The sequence below is a fragment of the Stomoxys calcitrans genome, chromosome 5 (assembly GCF_963082655.1).
Source record: "Stomoxys calcitrans chromosome 5, idStoCalc2.1, whole genome shotgun sequence".
Lineage (NCBI taxonomy): Eukaryota > Metazoa > Arthropoda > Insecta > Diptera > Muscidae > Stomoxys > Stomoxys calcitrans.
The window spans coordinates 64,155,344-64,176,683 of record NC_081556.1 but is presented as its reverse complement, the minus strand read 5'-3'; the positions used below and the strand labels follow the sequence as shown (position 1 = coordinate 64,176,683).

General features: G+C 38.2%; 2 protein-coding genes and 1 long non-coding RNA gene across 3 annotated transcripts; 1 reads left to right on the top strand and 2 right to left on the bottom strand.

Annotated features, from left to right (window-relative positions):
- Positions 1-7,849: 7,849 nt before the first annotated feature.
- Positions 7,850-8,905, top strand: LOC131997927 (uncharacterized). The gene is made up of 2 exons (XM_059369808.1): positions 7,850-8,070; positions 8,137-8,905. The coding sequence occupies exons 1-2, from the start codon at positions 8,054-8,056 to the stop codon at positions 8,903-8,905; spliced, it is 786 nt and encodes a 261-aa protein (XP_059225791.1). The 5' UTR covers positions 7,850-8,053.
- A 119-nt stretch (positions 8,906-9,024) lies between these two features.
- LOC131997926 (putative nuclease HARBI1) lies at positions 9,025-10,902 on the bottom strand. The gene is made up of 4 exons (XM_059369807.1): positions 10,135-10,902; positions 9,641-10,082; positions 9,443-9,587; positions 9,025-9,389 (listed from the first exon to the last, which is right to left on the bottom strand). The coding sequence occupies exons 1-4, from the start codon at positions 10,254-10,256 to the stop codon at positions 9,025-9,027; spliced, it is 1,074 nt and encodes a 357-aa protein (XP_059225790.1). The 5' UTR covers positions 10,257-10,902.
- Positions 10,903-11,511: 609 nt separating this feature from the next.
- On the bottom strand, positions 11,512-21,088 carry LOC106094233 (uncharacterized). Its single transcript, XR_001222522.2, has 2 exons — positions 20,831-21,088; positions 11,512-13,102 (listed from the first exon to the last, which is right to left on the bottom strand). It is a non-coding gene; the product is annotated as an uncharacterized LOC106094233 (long non-coding RNA).
- Between the last annotated feature and the right edge of the window lie 252 nt (positions 21,089-21,340).

The following is a 21,340-nucleotide window of genomic DNA, read 5'->3' as shown; positions in this document are numbered from 1 at the left end:
GGCGCTTCCAGGCATCATACGACGTGCAAACAAGAAATTTTCTGCTTCTGGGCAGCCAAGAACCATTTTGCATTGTCGCCAGTTAACTTGGGTATTACGCTCTCAATATCTGCAACCGAATTAACACATACGTGATGGAGTGCGCTTTCGTATCAAATTTAATTTCACCTCGTATTTAATGGAAATTATACCACTTTTATGCACATTTATATTTAAAATTTTTTATAAATTATAATCAATTTAAACATTCGCGTTCCTAAATTTCAAAAATTGCGTTTCAATAAGGAAATGCAAATTCATAATAGATGGATTTCAAAAAATTTTACTCGCTCACGTATGCGGTAATTCAGCCCTTGTTCTTGAATTTTTACACCTTTGTTCCTGCAACTCCTATATTTCTGTTTTGTAGTTTTAAAATCTTTAGCTTTTCACAAGTTGTTGGGCAAGTGCATCAGCGTCAACCTGTGCTGTATTCTCTGTCTGCTTTGAAGTTGTCGCCGTGCTATTAGCAATGTTATTCTCACCAACTTCATCTTTCTGGAGTTACCTCAACTGGGGATGAACGCCGTTTCGGGGTATTCGATTCCCTGGTTCCTGAACTCAGCTGTAATTTTTTCATCTTTAAAGTGTCCTATTTTCTTGTTATGTATTTATTTTTGTTTTCCACAATTATTTCAGATCTTAATCTGTTTTCTCTTTCAAACCTTTTCTTCTATTTTCGGAAGATTTGGTCTTTTCTAAAGTTCTTTTTTTCCTATTTAATTCCACAATATTCTTTTCAGTAAGCTCAATCACACCAGATGATGTTGTACTCTTGCCGTCACTTATTTAATTTCATCATCTTTTCTCTTCACACTTAAGATCTAATTGATAATCGAATACATAGTTGTGTTATTCGACAGTGATGCTAACAAAACAATTCTACAATTGAAGATTGGTCAAAAGTAAAAATGTCGAGAAGACAGGAAAGCTATATAACATACACCCAGAGAAAAGTTGATAGCAAACGTGCACATTTCAGTACCATACGGTATTGATAGTAAAGCAACACCGTATTGTACAAAAACAATACCGCATGGAATGGATGAAACATAAAATGATTAGTACCAGTTGGTGCTTACCTTCTTACCGAACTGGTATTGGTATTAATACCTATTAGTTATTGGTTTAACATAAGGGTTTTTTTTTTACTTTTCAGCACATTTAACTAGAAGCCAATGAAAACGCAATTGTCAAATTCAGTTGTGTACAGTGACAATATTTTATTGAAATTTCATGCTATTTATAATAAGTAACTAACCTAATTCCCTATGCATTGAACAACATTTTCTGACACTGCATATTGATGCATTTCATATTTCGATCAAAACGTTTTCGCTGACTTGAGAATTGAATTTCAGTCATTGTTGACCAAGCTCACAAGTAGGTAGAACAATTACGAAATATGGAATGAACGACTAAACATATTATATTGCAAACAAAGAATTTTAAAACTATACAAAGACATAACATTATTCCCCATGTTGACTACTCAGTCGAATAATTATAAAAAGAATGAAAAAAATTGTAAAGAAGAATGCCGAAGGAAAATATAATATAAGTATAGATTTGTATATATGAAGATACTTATGATCTACAATTTTGACGTAGAAAGACATCATAACTACTTGTAGTTAACAAAATAATTTAATAGCTTAAAATATATAGGAATACAAAATTGTTTAAATATTTATACTAAAGATATGCCTTGGAGTTGGTGTTGGTCCATCGGTGCTTGTTTGAATCTGTCGTATAGTTGTTGTAGACTTCTTAGAAAGTAGATATCTGGATATAAATATACCGAAGATTAATGCTGCATATGCTACCGATATGTTATGTTTGTGATGGAAGTGGTGCCCATTGTTGGCCTTTCCATAGACCTTATCTTGAGTTGAATGGATGAAAGCTTGGCGAACTGGTCTAATACAGACCAGTCACTACCGTTGGTTTTGCCGATAGTGTCATCAAGGGAATGGTAAAGCCTCATTAATTCTACGACATGTCCAAGATGGTATATGATGATTTTAGAACGGATGATATATTCTGTTGGCCTCTTAGGTGGATAAAACCATGCTAGAGGATGCACTCTGGCTTTAATGTTAAAATTCCCGATTCTTCTAAGCTAAGAGGTATGATATTCTTTTCGCATACCGCTGTAACTCGTGCATCTAGAAGTATTGCATACATCAATTGGTTTTGGCCTTTTAAAGGTATCCATGATATATTTGTGTGGAGTGTCGTCAATGGACAATTCGCGTATGTTCTGTTCTGTAACAAATTGATTTGTAGGTACACACCATAACATATAAACAAATCTTAATTGGTCACATCATATTTCTGCAATTGTGCTTACGCAACTGGAAATTAATGTCTTTGTTCGATGTTAACCGCCAACATTGGGTCACAAATATTTATTACTGCTAATGAGTCACCTATCTGGTTGGGTACTGGAATAAAGTAAGGTTGTACCAGGGGTAGCGTTATAGTAAACACTACGTGATCATCGATAAGTCGACAGCCTTAATTACTTTGGTATGTGAGTCTAAATCTATTTTATCTCGGCTTGAAGTTGAGTTGGGGTTAGTAAGAACGGATTGATCTTCCCATGATGGAAATCAGTTAAAGCGTCTAAAATACATTTTTGCATCCGTCGAACTCTGTCCTTAAGTAATGAGAACTGCATCATGTTGAGATTGATGGCTTGAAATAGTTTTACTTGGTGTAAGTCGGCTTGGTGTATGTCTGTGAAGAATTTTTTCCCTTGCTTATTTCGTTAACCCTCTTTTAAATTTCTTTAAAATTGTGTTTGGTTTCACAACGTTTATAGTGGAATTATTAGCAGAAGTTTGATCTTTAAGGAGTCCTCGTCTTTCATAGTTTTTATTGTAGATGACATCTAGTCTGCTTATTTTGAGTTTAAAAAACCACAAAGTAAGTTGGCAATATTTCCAATTACGTGTGTGGCACCTCTTGATTTCGTGATTTCTGCAGTAATCTGTTTTTAAAACCAGGTCTTCTTCGGTATGTTGGAGGTCTTCTACATTGTGGAGACAAAATTCATTTATTTACACCATGCTGCATATGTGTTGTAGTGTGCTAAGTCCGTCAGATAAAAACCTTGTATCTGCCCAGTAGTCATATTAAACAACAAGATTCCATTGACTTGTAGCAATTCTTGTAGTTCCAATTTCTTCGAAGTGAACTCCTATTTTGTTTCCAAATCTTGTAATATTTATTTGATTTGCGGAAATGATGGGAAAAATTAGTAATAGTGCAAAAAAGGTAATGTCTTAGAGGTAATCTGCTTTTCTTCCGTTCAGGCTAGTTGTAATCAATTTCATCAACACAATCATAGTCAGATGTAGCGATCTGTTTCTTCTCAGCGTTATCGACATAATCTTTGTAGGATTCAGAGGTATTCTCTATCGGCATCCATGCAAGTCGATAAATTGGTCGTTTAAACACTTCAGTAGCAATTTTTACTTCAGCAACTCTAACGGAGCCATCATCGGCAGAGTGGACATGACAAATTTTCCCAATAGTCACTTCATTACAGGTAGATTATCGTCTGTAATGATAACCATGCCTCTAGCTTTAACATTGGCAGCCGTTGTTGTTAAAGTTCATTTAAATATTCACTCATTTAAGTAGAAGACCAGCTTTCAGTGGATCAATGTTGATGTTTCAGTGGTTCCGCATGGCTGTCGACTTGAAATGTCAGTGCCTCAAGAATGAGAAAATGACCAAGAGTTAGTGCTTCGGGGGTAGTGGATGTTACAGGGCGCGAATTCAGTATAGCTTCTATTTCCGTAATTACTGTCTCTGTTTCTACGTGAGTTAAGGATTCAGTAGAAACGCTGCGTAACAACAAATGTTTGGCGGACTTAACAGCGGCATTCCATAGCCCCCCAAAGTGTGGAGCTCTGCTTGGAATGAACACATACTCTTTGAGCTGGACGCGGAATTTATATTTTCTGTTGCCTTGTCTGAATATATGTTTTCGGCTAGTTCTGCCAACTGGTTCTTAGCTCCCACAAAGTTGGTTGCATACTCTGAATATATACTTTGTCACTGACCTCGGCGAGCAATGAATCTTTAAAGTGCGCCAATGAATGACTCTGTGGACAGATCAGATACCAATTCTAAATGCACAGCCTTTGTTGCAAAACAACAAAAGACTGCTATGTAGGCCTTTGTTGGTTTTTTACCTCTGACCTTGTGATGAATCCAGAAATTTCGGCAGGAACAATTCGAGACCGTGGAAGGTTGTACAACTTTGCATAACTGATCGTGCTATTATTTTTCCTTTGATTGGCCAAAACAGTTGTCTAATTTCATTAAGGAATGCGTGCGCTACACAACGTCTATTTTCTTCGTGTATTTGGATAAACAAAAGCTTTACCAGTGGGTCGTTGCACGTCAATATCATAGGATGATTGGCATCAACATGAAGATTTGATTATTCTAAACGGCCACCAACATGGCGTATACTTTCTTTATTGAGGAACGGTGATACGCTACACATGGAGCTATTTTCATCAACCTAGCTGTGCTTACGAAGCTGTTTAATTTCCGGTGAGAATTCAGAGCCCTGAATTGTTCTTGTGATTAAAAATTGCGATTCGTCCAGCTCCCTTGGTGTTAATGTTATTTCCCTTGGTCGTTGCGAGTTTTGTATCCATGAATTCCTTGCAAATCTGATGACGTATCCAAGGATCCTTTTGAATGAATTTTTTGTTCAATACTGTAAATTATGGTCACGATGCTATGGATGCTGCTGACACGGGAGCAACTTTCTGTGGAAATAGCCAACTGAGGGCGATATGGTGATGACCATGAATCTTCCTTTAAAGAGCGGACCATATAACCATATGGGTCGATTATCGTTGGCGAGCCAACTTCAGTTGCGTTGCCAACAGTCAATTTCGTTATAGAAATATTCATATTTGAATTACGTACTTTTTTACAAAATTTTTAGTAGCTGAACGTTAAAAGTACTGATATTAAATGAAATTGGCAAAAATTTCCAACATTATACTAATCTTTACTTCGTGGTTTTGTCTCCTGGCAACTCAACTGTAGTTGAGTTGCAATACATAATGGACCCAATAGATTACATGTAGACAAGCCTGCAGCTTTAGGACCTCTTGATAGGATATCAGCCTGATTATCTTTATTTCTTACTTGTCGCCATTGTTCAGCCAAGGTCGGGAATTGGATTAGAATATAGACCAATTGCGATTCTTTGTTACTTGTCAAAGGTCTTTGAGAAATTGTTGTATTTGCAAATGTCGTCTTTTGTCAACGAGAACTCTTTGTTATATGTGAGACAGTCCGGATTTCGACCTTACCACAGCTGCGTAACTGCCTTGGCAGAGGTCACTGAGAAGATCAGGGTCAATTTGGAGAATGACAAGATAAATTTCCTTGTTCTTCTTGACCATTCTAAGGCATTTGACACTGTGGATCATTCCTTGTTATGTGATAAGATGAGACATCTTTACAATTTTTCCTCTACGTCCGTTCGTCTTATTTTGTCGTACCTGTCACACCGCACTCAGTCCGTCAGTTATAAGTCTTCTCTATCGGCACCTCTGCTTGTTTCAAAAGGTGTTCCTCAGGGATCAATTCTGGGTCCTCTTCTCTTTTCATTGTACAGTAACGACTTGGCGGGTCAATTGTCTTTTTGTGAGGTACATATGTACGCTGACGATGTACAAATATATATCGGCGGTCCGAGGGATGAGATTGCTGAAAACATACGTCTGCTTAATCATGATCTGTCAAGAGTCAGCACGTGGGCGAAAGCCAATGGCCTGTGTCTCAACCCTGGAAAGTCCAAGTGTGTGGTTATCAGAAACAGGCTGTCTCGTTTTTCATGTGATGTCGGTATATTTATTAACGACTCTAGATTGGAAATCGTTCCTCATGCAAAGAACTTGGGCGTTGTTATTAACAGCACTCTGACTTGGAGTAATCATATCGACTCTGTTGTTGGTCAGGGATATTCAAAATTGCGTGCTCTCTGGGACACTCAGTCGGTTACTCCGCTGCGGGTTAGGTCTCTCTTGGCAAAGACTTATCTTGTTCCTGGCATTCTCTCCGGCTGTGAGTTGTTTGCTAATTGCGACTCGGTAAGTAGACGTAAGCTAAACACCTTTTTTAATAGCGTTACTCGTTATGTATTTGGCTTGAGACGGCGCGATTCCATCTCTGAATACTGTTTATCTCTGTATGGCGTCTCCTTACACCAATTGTTGTTCCTAAGATCGCTTACTTTCCTGCATAAACTGATCTACACGCAGGCACCACAATATCTGCATGGATTTATTGATTTCGCCAGATCTACTAGAGGTAAAAAAATCATTCCCAAAATGTATCGGAGGCTTGTTTCTGAATGGCATATGTTCATATTCGCTGTACGTCTCTGGAATTCTCTTCCTAACGATCTGCAATTACTCAGTAACTCGGCAACATTTAAAACCAGGCTTTGGAAACATTTTACTGCATTAAGTTGATGAATGTTAAGACTCATTTATATATTTATTTTTATTCTTCTATACTTACCTTAATTTCTTTTTTTTCGGATCAACTAAGTCTAACAATTCCTCTTTAATTGATAAATTCACTTTTGTTTTTTTTTTCTTTTAAATTCAAATCTACAAAGCCACAATTGTTAGTTTTTTCCGTATGTTATTCATTCAAAATCTGTGATGTATTGTATAGCTATAGATTCTTAGTTTTAAGTGTTTACTATGTACAATTGTTGGAGATATTACCCGCACTTTAATTATAAGAATTTTATATTCTTGTTGTGCGGGTGTAAATAAATAAATAAATAAATTACAAAATTACAAATTGTTGATATTTTGTTTGCAGCAAATGTTTTATTAAATGATGACCGCTCATTAATCCAGTGTAAGTTTCGGAGTCGGCCCATAGAAACGTTAATTCACTCTGCAGCTTGATGTCAACATTTATTCGGGATACGAGTTCTGCTGCGATGTTTGTCGCACATAATTACAGTCGAGGTAGTGACTCTCTCTCGCCTCTTCAATGGGGCTACCCGCGATTTTGCACACAACAATCGAACAATGACTCGTCCGTCTTTAAGCACAGGACTAAGATATGCTACCGCTCCATACGCCTTTTCCAATGCGTCTGCAAATACATTAAGTTACATCTTTTTTGATAATCGATAAGCGGCAGGCAATTGTTCATCGCAATCCAGCGACGCCTGACATAGTTTCTGCATAAAGATTTTGGCTTAAACAACTATAGGAGCCATCAGTCCGAAAGGATCAAATATTTTCGCCAGATCTGATGTAGCTGTTCTCCTGGTAACGGCTCTGTTTTCAGCGAGCCTCATCTTGACACAAACGTTACCACTTTGAGGCAAAGAAAACCATCCTAGTGTTTTAACAGTATCAGACCTGTTAAGATTATCAACGTTTAAGCTTAATTCTTTGGTATATGTTTCAAAAGACTTGGCACCACTTTTTTTTTAAATTGAATCCATGCTGTATTAAGATATGCATCCACTGCTTCTGAGTTTCAATTGCCGTCCTTATGTCATCGGAACCGCCATCATCCACGTAAAAATAGTCTTTTAGCATTTTCGACCCAAGAGGGTAACTAATAACATTATCATCTGCAATTTTCTGCAAGCATTTAGTGACGAGGTACGGAGCTGCTGCCACAGTGTTGAGGACATAATAATTAATTGGCATAGTAGGATCTTCTCTCCAAATTGTTAGCTGATATTGATGATTAGTGGCATTTAACAATCACCTCTATTATGTATGTCGTAGTCACAACGAATTCCTGTCGTTTATTGTGAATGGTATTACATATGTCGTTTTTCGCCTGAAATGCGACTATGTTTAAAATCTATTACATTTTTTGGTATTATGTATGCCGTTTTTTAACGAGAAATTCGACAGAAACAGTCGTAGAGAATTTTTCAAGTGACAAGATTAAAAATTACAAAAACTGAATAAAAATAATTAGAAAAATGAATAACAGCAAAACGTAAGTCTTAGTATCAAACATTTGTGCATTGTTTACCTAAAATTATTCAATTATACATATTTAAAGGATAAAGAAAACGACACCAAAACAATTTGAAGCTCTTGTGGATTTTATGTGTCAAAACCCAAATATAGCTAAAGGATACCATAAAAACACAGACAAGTTGTCCATTAAAGAGCAGTGGAATAATTTGCAAAGGAAGCTGAATAGTTTAGGCCCTCCCACACGTGAGGCTGAAGGTTGGATGAAGGTATGGGCAGATATGAAGAGCAGCGTTAAGAAGAAAATCGTGCACAATAAGATGGAAAGCCGTGCAACTGGTGGAGGCATTTTCAACCAGAAGTTGTTGACACCTTTGGAGGAGGCAGTAGCAGGACTACTACAAATCAATTCTATTGTAAGTCCAGAATGCCCATCCATCGGTGTTCAAAGCTCGCCGGTAAACCTGATTCAAGAAATTTTGGAGGACGAAGTTGATGGACACGTCAGCGAGGACAATGTAGAAGTGGATATCCAACCCAATACTTCCACTCGAAAAAGGAAGCTACGAACTGTGGACAAAAATGTACTTCTGGATCAACAGCTTAAAATTCAGACAAGTTTATATGAAGAAGTAAAAAAGAGTTTGTCGGAAATCGAGAGGTATAGTCGCAAAAATTATAAAGTTCAAGAAGAACGATTGAAAATGGAAAAGGAAAAACTTAGGCTATACAAAGAACAAATTAGAAATAAAGAAAACTATAGGACCAACATGTTGAAATTGAGAACGGAAGAAATAACCCTCAAACAACAAAAAATTGAGATAGAAAAAGCCAGAATTCAAGAGTTCTTATGATTTGTGTGTTTTTATGCATAGTGCCATTTTTTATTTTGCTGTTAAGTTCCTAATTGCCATGGATATAGGATACCTTTTGTGTTATTTTTTATATTTTGTGTTCAATAAAACTAATTTTTTTATACATTCATTGTGTTCATGATATTTAATCTTATACTTGTTGCTGTCATGTCGCCATTATTTTCTTCATCTGAATTTTGATTTTCTAAAGGGATTTCAAATTCACTATGATCGAGTTTATAGTGGATGCATATATTATGTAAAGCTGCACAAACTGCGGTAATCTTCGCGGCCATTTCTGGAGAATAATGCAACTGTCTCGCACCAAGCAGGCAGCGGAATCTATTTTTTGCAACACCAATTGTTCTTTCCACAATATTTCTTGCTTTTGAATGTACTGTGTTAAATCGAGACTCAGCACTGCCTTCTTCTGCTGCCCTAAAGGGGGTGATTAAATATGGTTCTAGTGGATATCCTGCATCACCTGTAGATATATAGATAAATAAGTTTGTTTTTATCCTTGTCATTCCATCATACCTAAAAGCCATGTGTTTCTTTCTCCGTTATTATATCGTTCTGCAAGATATGCTTTAAGATCACTAACATTCCATACCAACGAATCGTGTGCTGAACCTGGATGGCTTGGTGAAATATAACGTATTCTTAGTTTATGATCACAGACCTGTAATTTTGCATTATAAAATTCTGTGAATAGCATATTAATCAGTTACTCACCACCATCACATTTAAGCTATAAAATCCCTTTCTATTATAGTATTTCCAACGTTCTGATAGAGTTGGAGCCAAAATCTTTATATGGGTGCCATCAATACAGCCAATTACGCCCGGAAACCTCGTTTGGCCATAGAAATGTTCCTTTATTTCCATCTTTTCCCTTTCGCTCATTTTGAATGTAATCCATTTGGAGCAAAGTTCGCTATACATCGCATCTATGCACTCGTGAAAGACACAACTCATTGTGGGTTGTGCCAGGCCCACGTTGAAATCGTTTCCTGCTCCTTTTTGGTAGCTACCTTCCGCGAGTATTCTTAGTGTTGCTGCCAGCCGCAAAGTTTTAGGCACACATGTTGATCTGGAGGGATCACGAAGTTTTTGTGAAATTGTCCTTAGAACGTACCGAAAAGACGCTTTGTTCAGTCTAAAATTGCTTACAAATCTGCAAAAAAATATTGATAATTTGGGAGAAACGTGAAAGGAAACATACTTACTTTGAACTTGGAAGGGAAAATATGTTTGACTGAATTCTTATCTGCCTGCGATAACAAATAAGATTATAAGCATTGGTTTCGTCTTCTTCGTCAGAAGATGAAAAATTTGCAACACTTAGCATTTTTATTTTACTTTTTTACTTTTTATTACGAAACGTTTAAAAAGCCGGCAATTGTAATTCAAATATTTTCAATCAGCTGATGTTTTTATCACTGGGTAGTTCAGAATTTATTAAAATATGTAGGATACGTCTATTACAAAAACACTCACGTCATTTTTTTTACATAATACCAACGAAATGTAAATTCGAGTTCGACTACGACTGCTCTCGAAATTCGACTACGACATACATAATAAGGGTGAATATTTGTCTATAAATTTTTTTAATGTCAGTTGTGAAAACGAATTTTGGTATCCGGAATCTGAGCAAGATGGAGAACAGGTCACTTTGCACCACTGGCTCAGTGTACGTAATGCCATTTTAGGACAACCCAGTCGACGTCTTGACTGATGCATCGAATACCACTCTAATGTGGGGTATAAAATAATTTGGGTCCATCAAATCATCAGACATAACCCTACATATATGTCCAAGTTGTTCATACTCTCTCATGAACTGAATATATTCTATCCGCATCTCTTGGTTGTATTGTAGCCGTCGATCTAGGCTTATAAATCTGTTGTAAGCCATAATGTGGCTTACAACGCGTGTGGATTTCCGCGAAATCGAAGATTGACGATAAATCGGCCATTCTCAGTGTTTTAAACATGCATATAGAAATGAGATTCACACATCTCTTCAGCACTCAATATCTTTGACATAGGTTCCACTTTGTCAAGTTTCCACAATTTTTCTATTTCGGTGTGACCCTAGTTTCGCCAAAAATAGTTTTCCCTTTTCACATCCGTTTCACCATATAAATATTTAGGTGACTGCCGATTCACACGAAATAATTTTTTCGAAGTCACAGTTCGAAAAATTAAAACATATGTGTTGTCTGCAAATTGTATGAATTTGCAGACAACACATATGTTTTAATTTTTCGAACTGTGACTTCGAAAAAATTATTTCGTGTGAATCGGCAGTCACCTAAATATTTATATGGTGAAACGGATGTGAAAAGGGAAAACTATTTTTGGCGAAACTAGGGTCACACCGAAATAGAAAAATTGTGGAAAGGTTAACAAAAGATAGAAAGAAGAAGAAAACCTTAGATTTTTAATTTGTTTTAAAATTTTTGACAAGAGAAAATAATTTGAGACCAAATTGTAGACATTTTTTTGAATCTCAATGTTGCGCACCCTGAGTTGATTTTTTAATTCAAAAACTAATGACATATGTATATAAAAACTACCCAAAAGTGGTTATTAAACAGTTGTTTTGTGATTAAATGGTGTATTTTCAGTATAAAGAAGAATACACATTGCTTTCATCATAAAATTTTTAGTAAAATGGTTTCACAGCTTTTTTGGTGAAATCTATCATACGGGTCACCTCATTTCACATTAGCCTGCGAAACGATACCAAGGCGATACCCGATCATTTCAAGGTCATACCCGATTATTTCAAGACCATACCCGATTATTTCAAGGCCATACCCGATTATTTCTAGGCCATACCCGATTATTTCAAGGCCATACCCGATTATTTCTTATAGCTTGCATTAAACTAAAGAAGTACTCAGCTCCAACAAAATGTCTATACTCTGTTGTTTGTTGAATGTAAAATTCGAAATGTGGATTCTCCATTTGAATGTGACTAGGAACTTTCCAACCAGTCACGCCGCGTAGCTCTTTTTTCGTTTTCCTACTTCGTCGGCTAATGCGGCAATCTTTGAACTAGACGCTCAGAAACAATGTTTATTTGAGATCCGGAATAAATAACTGCTGTGAATTCACCGAAGTTACCATTTGGAGATCGAATAATCACATTTGCAGTCCCTAGCAGGGCATAACCTTGGTCTCCAGACAAATAACTTTCTGCTGCGCATGATACAGATAATGATACTGATGCTTTATTGTATGCATTTTTTTGGCTCGGATTGGTTTTGAAAATGAAGAAGTGTATTGTGTTTTTTGCCGCACTTTCTACATGAACTCGGTGAGCACCTGTTTGATCCATGGCGATGAGATTGGGCATGCCTTAATCTATTTGAGTTGTTGAAACTTGTCCATGGTTTGATTTTTAGCGCCGCTCATAGCACATTTTTGCTACTTCCTTTCTGCTGGCATGGCTGATGAAGTGGCTTATTCGACCAATGGTTGTCCTTTTGTACTACGGCATCCATGGTCTGGAACTGCTGCTCCAAGAACTTTAAAAATGCCTTTAGCTTTCGCTAGGATTTAGCAGCGTTTGCGTTTTAACTTTACATAAATGCGGGTTAGCACTCGGTTCAGTAGCTAAGGTGCTTTCCACATATGCTCGCAAGTCTTTAATCGCCTACATGATCGATACACTTCTTTTTCGAACCCATTCAGCTGGTCATTGGCACTTGAATCAGCGTTGTACCCTGCTTGCTGTTGTCCAAGTCCCATCGTTGTATCTTGTAGTTTCAGGAAAGCGTCCTCTTGCTGCTTCAATGGACTGACCTCAGATTCGAATCTTGCTAGTTATTCCTGCACAAGTGAGCGCACCTTCTCATAGTACTCTGACTTAAATTACTCTACGTTGTCATGGACTGTGACCATACTGCGAAACTTTCCGTCATTTTGCTCAAACCGGAGTCAATCCTTCGTCAATGCGCGATACCAAGCTTCGAAGTACGCGGACTTGTTCTTCCTATAATCGGAACGGCGTCCTGCTCATTGCAATGTTCCTCTGATGACTTCTTGAATGACGTTTCTGTGAGTTACTTCCTCCTTCCTCTAGCTTTAATACAAATGTTTTCTCCAAATTTCCCAGGCACCAAAGGTTTTTGGAGCCTGATGATTGAAGCGTGTTTCAATTTTAGCGATCACCAAACAAAACTAGAAAGCAATGAAAACACAATAGTCAAATTCAGTTGAGAACAGTGACAATATTTAATTGAAATTTCATGCTATTTATAATAAGTAACTAACCTAATTCCCTATGCATTGACCAACATTTTCTGACACTGCATATTGATGCATTTCATATTTCGGTCAAGGCGTTTTTGCTGACTTGAGAATTGCAATTTCAGTCATTGTTGACCAAGCTCACAAGTATGTAGAACAATTACGAAATATGGAATAAGTACGGTCAGTGACCGATATGCATTCAGGAAATGAATGAACGATTAAACATATTATATTGCAAACAAAGAATTTAAAAACTGTACAAAGACTTTACATTCTTAAAAAAAAAAGAAAGCAAAATAAAAAACCTTTTTAAAAAGTTAAGACACATGTAGTGTGCTTAAATGCATTAGGCAGGCTACGGATATCACTACTCACATATTAGTGAGCAGTGCCTTTTTGAGACGAACATTGGGTCATATTCGAGCGCAGTAAGAAAAGAAAACCACCAATCGCTAATATCTCTAACTCAAAAAGAACATCTAGCATATACATAACACACATAACAGCCAATACCTGTTACCCAGCAATCGTTGATTGCCAAGGGTAAGCTTTCAATGTGTGCATATGCACATTTTTCGGCGTTCATTAAATTCTTCGCTTTATTTCGAAACTAGTGTCATTCGTTTCTGTTACGACGGTGCCGCGGTAGGAAATGTTGCTGACTATCTCAAAGTTGTGGTTCCCAACTTTTCCAATATTATCTGCTCGGGTGTACAAGGCGTTGTGGGATTTGATACCATCCATTTTGTCTGCCGGACCAACTTTCATTGATTTTCATCCGATTCTTTCAAAGGCTACAGTTACTACTTCCGGTGATTGACCCATGATATCGACGTCGTTGGCATAGGCGAGTAGCATGTGTTTTCTTGTCTGTTCATATCTGCATTTCCAATAATCTTCTCCAGCCGGATATAAAACAGAGCTTTCGATTAGCTATGGCCTTGTCTGAAACCTCGTTTGGCATTGAATGGTTCGGAGAGATTATTTCCTTTTCTTACTGAGGAACGTGTATCAGCAAGTATTATTATGTATAGTCTTATTGATTTTGCAGGTATAACAAACTCAGACATAGCTTGAAATACCTTTGTACGCAAATGGTAAGAGTTGACCTGTCCTTTAATCTTTCACACAGTACGCTCGATAAGGAGGAGATTCATTCATCTGTGTACGGGTATACATTCTTCTTGCCAGATCACGCAGAGAAGCTGATGCATACGTCTTATAACAACGTATGCATCAGCTACTCCGCATAAATACGATTTCAGCACTTTCAGCGAAGCTTCTCGTGATAACGATGAATATCACACAAGTTGCAGCCCGTGTGATGCTCACAGTTATCCCGTGTCGGCAGGGGATTGATTGGATTCATCAAGTTCAAATAGCCAAAGATCAACAATTCATGGTGTTAAAAAAAATTAAGGCAAACAAAAGCTGCTGGTGTTGTGCGAGTTCGTGATGAAAGAAAACATTGTCGCCGCGTACTTTAGAGTGGAAAGGGTGGTGCAAACAGAAATTTTAATTAATATTACAGACAGTTACAGTGTCTATATTCATTGAGCCAAACGACAATTTAACTTTGGTGTAAATCCTCTTTGGGTGATATATTATATATATGGGATTATGCTTACCCGATTGGCTTAATTAATCTAAACACGAATATTTAATAAGTCAAAAGTTTAAGAATATGTTTAATGGAAAATGTTAGGAGTATTTAAATGATTTACAAAATGTATGTTTGAATGAATGAATAAAATATGTTGGTTTGAGAGTGTAGAGAATTCTATTGGCACGTCTTTACTGTTTGACACATGTGCAGACCTATTTTTCTCCCTTCCTACAACTCGGCCATCCTGCAGCTTCAGGACTCGTAATCATTCGGATAACCTGGTCTTGGTTTCATAAATTCAGCGCAAGTTGTCGTTTATCCTGGTCCTTCGCTACTACCAATCTTGATTACATCGTAAGTGTTGTTCGGTTTGATTGTTGCAATTTTATATAGTCCCAAATACTTTGGTTTAAGCCGAAGACCACCTCCTAATTGAGTCCGTTTCATTGCTATGATGTCGTTCTCGTTGTACTGAATCGCAGGTTTACGTTCTCGATTATAACCTGTCTGTTTTCCTCCTGTGCGGCAAGAATTTGTTGCTTCGCAGAATGTCATATTGATTCCCGTTGTTTGTCGTAAATAGCAACAAGTTCTTGATCGATTAGTTCTTTCAATTTCAAATCTTCTTTAGTTTTCATTTTCGGTCCAATTAGAATTCGAAATGGTATTGTATATACGCTTTGCTGGTATGATGAGTTTATAAACTGTTGTACAGCGCCAACATGCTTATACCACTTTCCTGGATCGTCGATACTCAACTTCGATAACACCAATGTGATGATACTTTTTAATCTTTCAATTTGACCATTAGCACGAGGAAGTCCTGTGGTGATTTTAATATGGGCAATGTTTTCGTCTTCACAATAGGTCCTGAATTCATCACTCGAAATTGCTGATCCACGGCCGGAAATTCTCCTTGCAGGGTTACCAAAAATTGTACTTTGAGTCATTAGTCGGGAAAAGCATTTTTTGTAGAAGTTGTTTTCGTAGGATATAACCAACAAAATTTCGTAAATCTCTCGATCACGCAAAACTCGATGTGATTATAAAATTTACTGTTTGATTGAAGAGGGCCAAGATAATCGATATGGTAAGTACGTAATGGAGTGTCGTCTTTCGGTATGGGCCTAAGTTCACCTTCTTGCTTATCACGTTTCCGGTTTGAAACTATACAAGGAATACTGTTCTATATCTGCTTCTGGATTCTCTCTTCTAATTTTGAAATGAAATACTCTTTAGAAATCAACTCTTTGTCTTCTTAACAGAGAAGTGCCCTCTCTCATGAGCGTTTCTAATGATCTCGCTACGCATTCCCTTCGATACAACAATCAATTTGCAATCGTCAACAAGTTTCTACAAGATATTTCCTTTCATGAAGTAATTCTTAAAGTCGGGTTTATCTTATAAATTTTCTCGAATGATGATGAGATCTGCGTCTTCTGCTTATTTTGGACGGGGAGATGTTCAATAACATAATCATAAAAGCATTGCAATCAGTGATTAGTTTAAATCGAATTCCTATGAGATAAACTCTAAACTTCTTCAAGGCTTCTAGGTTAGGTTAGGTTGAAAAGAGGGTGCAGATATTAATCCGCCCTATGCCACTATGGACATACACCTAAGCCAGTAATCGGTTTGTTGTGCGCTCTAAAAACTATAGAGTAACCTCTAAAAAGAAAATTTTAAGTTAACAATTCCTTGCTACTTACAAAATTCTTAATTGGTTAATGTCTCCCCTCCACTCCCCTAAGTTGGTTAATGTCTGGTATTATGTCTCCACCTAAGTGCCGTTATCTGTTGGACGCGAAAGCCGGGCAATGACAAAGGAAATGCTCCAACGTCTCATCATCTTCCCCGAATGCCCTACAAATGCTATCACATGACGCACCGATTTTACATAAGTGAGTTCGTAATCCTTTATGTCCCGTTATGATACCAATAGCTATACTGACCTCCTTCTTGCTTCCTTTCAGTAATAGCCTCGTCTTCTCACGATCTGGATTTTCGCCGTCCTACCGACCGTTTCGCTGTTCCACAATGTCGCATGCGCATTCGTCGCCCACTCCCTTAACTCGGACTACGTCGACCCGAAAGGCTTCGTGTTAACCAAGTTTATTGACGGCAGTCCTCTGGCCTTCACTGCCAAATCGTCTGCCCTTTCATTTCCCCTTACTCCGTTATGGCCCGGGACCCAAACGATGAGGATTGTGCCATTCTCAGAGAAGGCTTTAATCCTCTTTCCTACACTGCAAGTCTGTTCGTGACCTTACCGTCCTGCTTGCTATTACCCTTATGCCCATTTAGCACCACAGCACCTCACCACACCACTTCACGCATTCCGTGATCGCCCGGATCTCGACATGCAGGACCGTATTATGGTCAGGCAGTCTAAAGCAGATCTCAGTCCCTGGGTTCTCGATGTAGACCCCCAGGCCCACTCTGTCCTCTAGCTTTGATCCATCCGTGTAACATCATCTTCCAGATGGCAATACTAGGGTTCCGTCAATACAAGACTGTGCCGATGGCAGCAGTGCCTCGCACTCGACGTCAAGGTTCATTTCGGGTATCCGATTGGGAACCTCTTCCCTTCCTTCCAGGTTTCCTATCGTCGCCTGGATCTTACCGCGATGTATGAGCTGCTCCCATCCTCACTCCATTCTTCCATCGCCTTAGGTCTCATAGTTGCAGTGGCTGCCTCACACATAATCTGTATGTCAATGGGTCGGATATCTAAAATAGTCTCCAGTACCCTAGTGGGCGTGGTCTTCATCGCTGCGCCTATGCCATGACAACATGTTCTCTGAACCTGCTGCATGGTCCTTATGTTGCACTTTTTCTTCATAGCAGCCCACCGAACTACTGAGGCGTAAGTAAGTATTGGTCTAATCGCGCTCCTGTAGAGCCAGTTTACTATCCTAGGATTCAGGCCCTATTTCGTGCCAACGGCCCGTCTACATAGTCCCTAACATCTGTGAGCCTTCTCAGTACGCTCCTGAATGTGACATTTCCAATCCAGTTTCCTGTCCGAGATCACACCTAAGTATTTGACCTTGTCAGATATAGAAATCGTCTTATTAAGGAAGCGTGGTGCGTTAAATTGGCCCACCTTCGTCTTTCTCGTGAACAATTTCAGTCTTCTCTGGGTTAACATTGAGACCTCTGGGTCTAGCCGAATCATATGCCATATGCAAGACCCTCTCGGCCCTTCAGCATAGTCGTTCGGATCCTTACCCCTCAGAAGTATTTTAACATCGTCTGCGTAACAAACGGGTTCAAATCCCTCCTCAGTCAGCATCCATAATAGGTCATTTATGCCATGCGACACACAATTTATCCACGTGTTCCTTTGCATATGGTTTGTCCAGTGTCTAAGGACCGGGTTCACCCGGTACTGTTCTAAGGATTAGATCATTGTGTCAGTCCGCACATTGTTAAGAGCCCCCTCGATGTTAATGCATACCGCCAGTGTGTACGTTTTGGCATCGAAGGATTCTTCTATTTTATGCACAACCTTGTGCAGGGCAGTCTCCACCGATCATCCCTTGACATAGGCATGCTGTTTGTATTTAAGCAGTTTGCTGGATGTCCTACTCTTTATCATGGTGTCCACAATACGTTCCATGGTTTTGATTAGAAAGAATGTAAGGCTTATGGGTCTGTAGGCCTTGGGTGTCGCATAACTTGCCTTGCCGGGCTTGGAAGTATATGCAAGTCCTAGGCACGCTGTGACAATTTTGGGCAGATCTAGGTGACATAACTGGTTTGAAGCTCCTCAAGGATTCCTTCACCATAAATCCCGTTATTATATACCTTCGAACAATGTCAATACTCCAAGATTCCGGTGTCTCCGTGAGTCCCTTATTATCCTGTGGAAAATGGGTTTTGATCAAAAGCCTCAACATGTCCTCCGTTGTCTCTGCTCTCACTCCCATGTCGTATACTAAAGTTTCAGTTTGGACGTAGGGTTTTGAGAGCAACTTTTTTATCTTGGCGGCGTCATTAGCGCTATCGACCTGTTCGCAGAAAGGCTTCCAGGAGGCACGTTTTGCCGCTCTGGTAATCTTATTGTATTCCTTGACCCGTGTGTAATACACATCCCAATAAACTTCCGCTTTTTTACAACGTTCTCTGTGAAAAAGCCTGCGGAACTCTTTCCCAATATTGCGAATCTCCCCGGTCATCCAGGGTTTTTCGTGGGCTGGTTTCCTTTCCCGAAGAGGACAACTATCTTCGAGGGACCCCACCCCAAGTTTATAAGATAAACCCGACTTTAAGAATTACTTCATGAAAGGAAATATCTAGTATTGGTATTGGGTTGCCCAAAAAGTAATTGCGGATTTTTCATATAGTCGGCGTTGACAAAAATGTACGTCCGGGTAAATTTTATATGGAATGTCTCCACTATTCTCCACATTTCTCTCCTTTGTGCAGTCTTTGTATGTATGACTAGACAGAAACACACAATTCCAACATTCTACGGTCTTAGCAATTGCACATACCTCATCGTCTGAAATTTCGTTACTCTCTTCGTCTTGATCATCCTCAATCTCTGCTATTTGACCCTTTTCGCGATTATGACGAGGTTTCGCAAACATGTGATTATCCCTAATAAATTTCTCATGTTTTCTGACCGCTTTCCTTAATTCTGCAACCTTTACTATATCCAAATGCAATAATTCGAATTTTATTTCGGGTCTCAGGTTCCTTAGCATCTCTTCCCAAAGATCTTCATCCGATAATGGAGTCTGCCATAGACATAATTGCATAACAGAACTCGTCGAAATTCTCATTGTGGCGCTGTCTTCTTCTGCGGATATCATCCCGTATATCAGAATCATTACCAGCACCTCCAAGTTGTCTTTTCAAGGAACTTGTTATAGACATCCAATCTAAAGTATTCTCATTTTGACGATAACGCCAAAACCATCGTAAAGCCTTACTCTCAGAAAGAATATGCGCATATTTACAAATAAAATCAAAATTTCCATCGAGAGTATTTGAGGTCATGGTGTTTACTCGGTATATGAATTCCTCTACGTCTTTATCTCCCGTATCTCTGGAAAAACGCAAATTCCAATTCCGAACGATGTTCAGAATTTTCTCGGAACTAGTCTGTAGTACCCTAGTGTCTCCTTGAGATGAAGTACGATGTCGGGGTAAATTCATTGCTAAATCATGATTCGGTACGCTGCCAACGATCATTTCTCGAAAAATTTCTTGGATTTCACTCGTTACAGATGTTATAATTCCGATCCTCAAATCCGATACCTGATTCTGAAACAATTTGTCGTATTCTTTCTTCCTCCACATGCCGTGTCGTTGCTTCATTGCTCTGCGAGCCATTATTCAAATCCGGGTTACTTCCAGAAGGTGCATGCCCTCCAGAAGCAGCATTTCTCGCCATTTGTCGAGTCAAGCGACGGTTATCTCCCACATCTACTACAAATGAAACATTTGCGGATGGATCAAAACCAATTGCATTTAAATCTTCACAACTCCTTGTAAGTGGCATTTTAATAAAAGAAAAATCCTATGTATTTTCTAAATACTAAACTAAAATCTAAGAAAGAAATATGATCTGTTTAACCTTTACTCTGTGACTAAAAACTTCATAAAAGATACCAAAATTTATTCTCACTAGACAGAAAAATATACCCTATACCACGAAAAAAATCACCAAAACACTGGAGCAACCAACAAACGCTTCGTTCTTGTAAGAGGTTAACAGGGATCTCATACGACACTTTGTTTACATCTAACTGTAGTAATACTTTAACATACATTTTATTTTTCTTCACTTTGATTTCGTTTTATCAAATGTAAATATACATTTTGAAAACATAATGTCCTGCTAAATTTTATCAATTCTTGAAAGGTGATGAAAGCTAAGTAAAAGATGCCAAAGTTTGGGCTGACTATATTTATATAGGAAATGTCAGCAAGGTGGGTGGGTAAAGACCTGTCGGGTAGCAGTTTACATCTTATGCCACCCAAAATTTTCTTTAGTACCTTCTCTATCACAGACCTTCCCTGTCCAATCAAAGAGTTACCTTAAGAATTTTCTTTTATGTTGATGTATCCGAGCTTTTCTCTGATGGACAAGAACAGCCCCCACTAAAAGGTAGCCAAGTCCAGAGGAGCAAGGGCCTTTTAGGAGGATCGTCACATAAATTAAATCCGTATCTTTTGATTACAATTCCAATAAAATCGCCGTATAACAAATTGAATTGTTTTTCTTCCAAATTAATTTTCTTCCGAATCTCTAATATAAATTTGTTTCTTCGAAACTCCAAATTCAAACTTTTTCTTTCAAATTCCAAATATCAATTGAAAATTTTCCGTTTTCTCTATTCTTTGAAATTCAAAACGTCAATGATTAGATTGAAAATATATTTTAAGAAACAAGTGAAAATCAAAACTCAATGAAAACACAACTTACAAATTGGATCGCTTTTACATGTCGTCGAAAAACGGCTGGCGAGTTGGTAAAACGGCACTTTCAGAAATTGTAATTGTCCGCTGTGCGTAACAAAATACGTTAATTTTCGGATATCGCTGTC

Excerpts from the sequence above, each read along its gene's own strand:
- LOC131997926 (XM_059369807.1), bottom strand. The coding sequence starts at position 10,256 with ATGCTAAGTGTTGCAAATTTTTCATCTTCTGACGAAGAAGACGAAACC. Across the intron at positions 10,083-10,134 it reads TTTTCCCTTCCAAGTTCAAA|ATTTGTAAGCAATTTTAGAC; the intron begins GTAAGTATGTTT and ends ATTTTTTTGCAG. Across the intron at positions 9,588-9,640 it reads ATAGCTTAAATGTGATGGTG|GTCTGTGATCATAAACTAAG; the intron begins GTGAGTAACTGA and ends GCAAAATTACAG.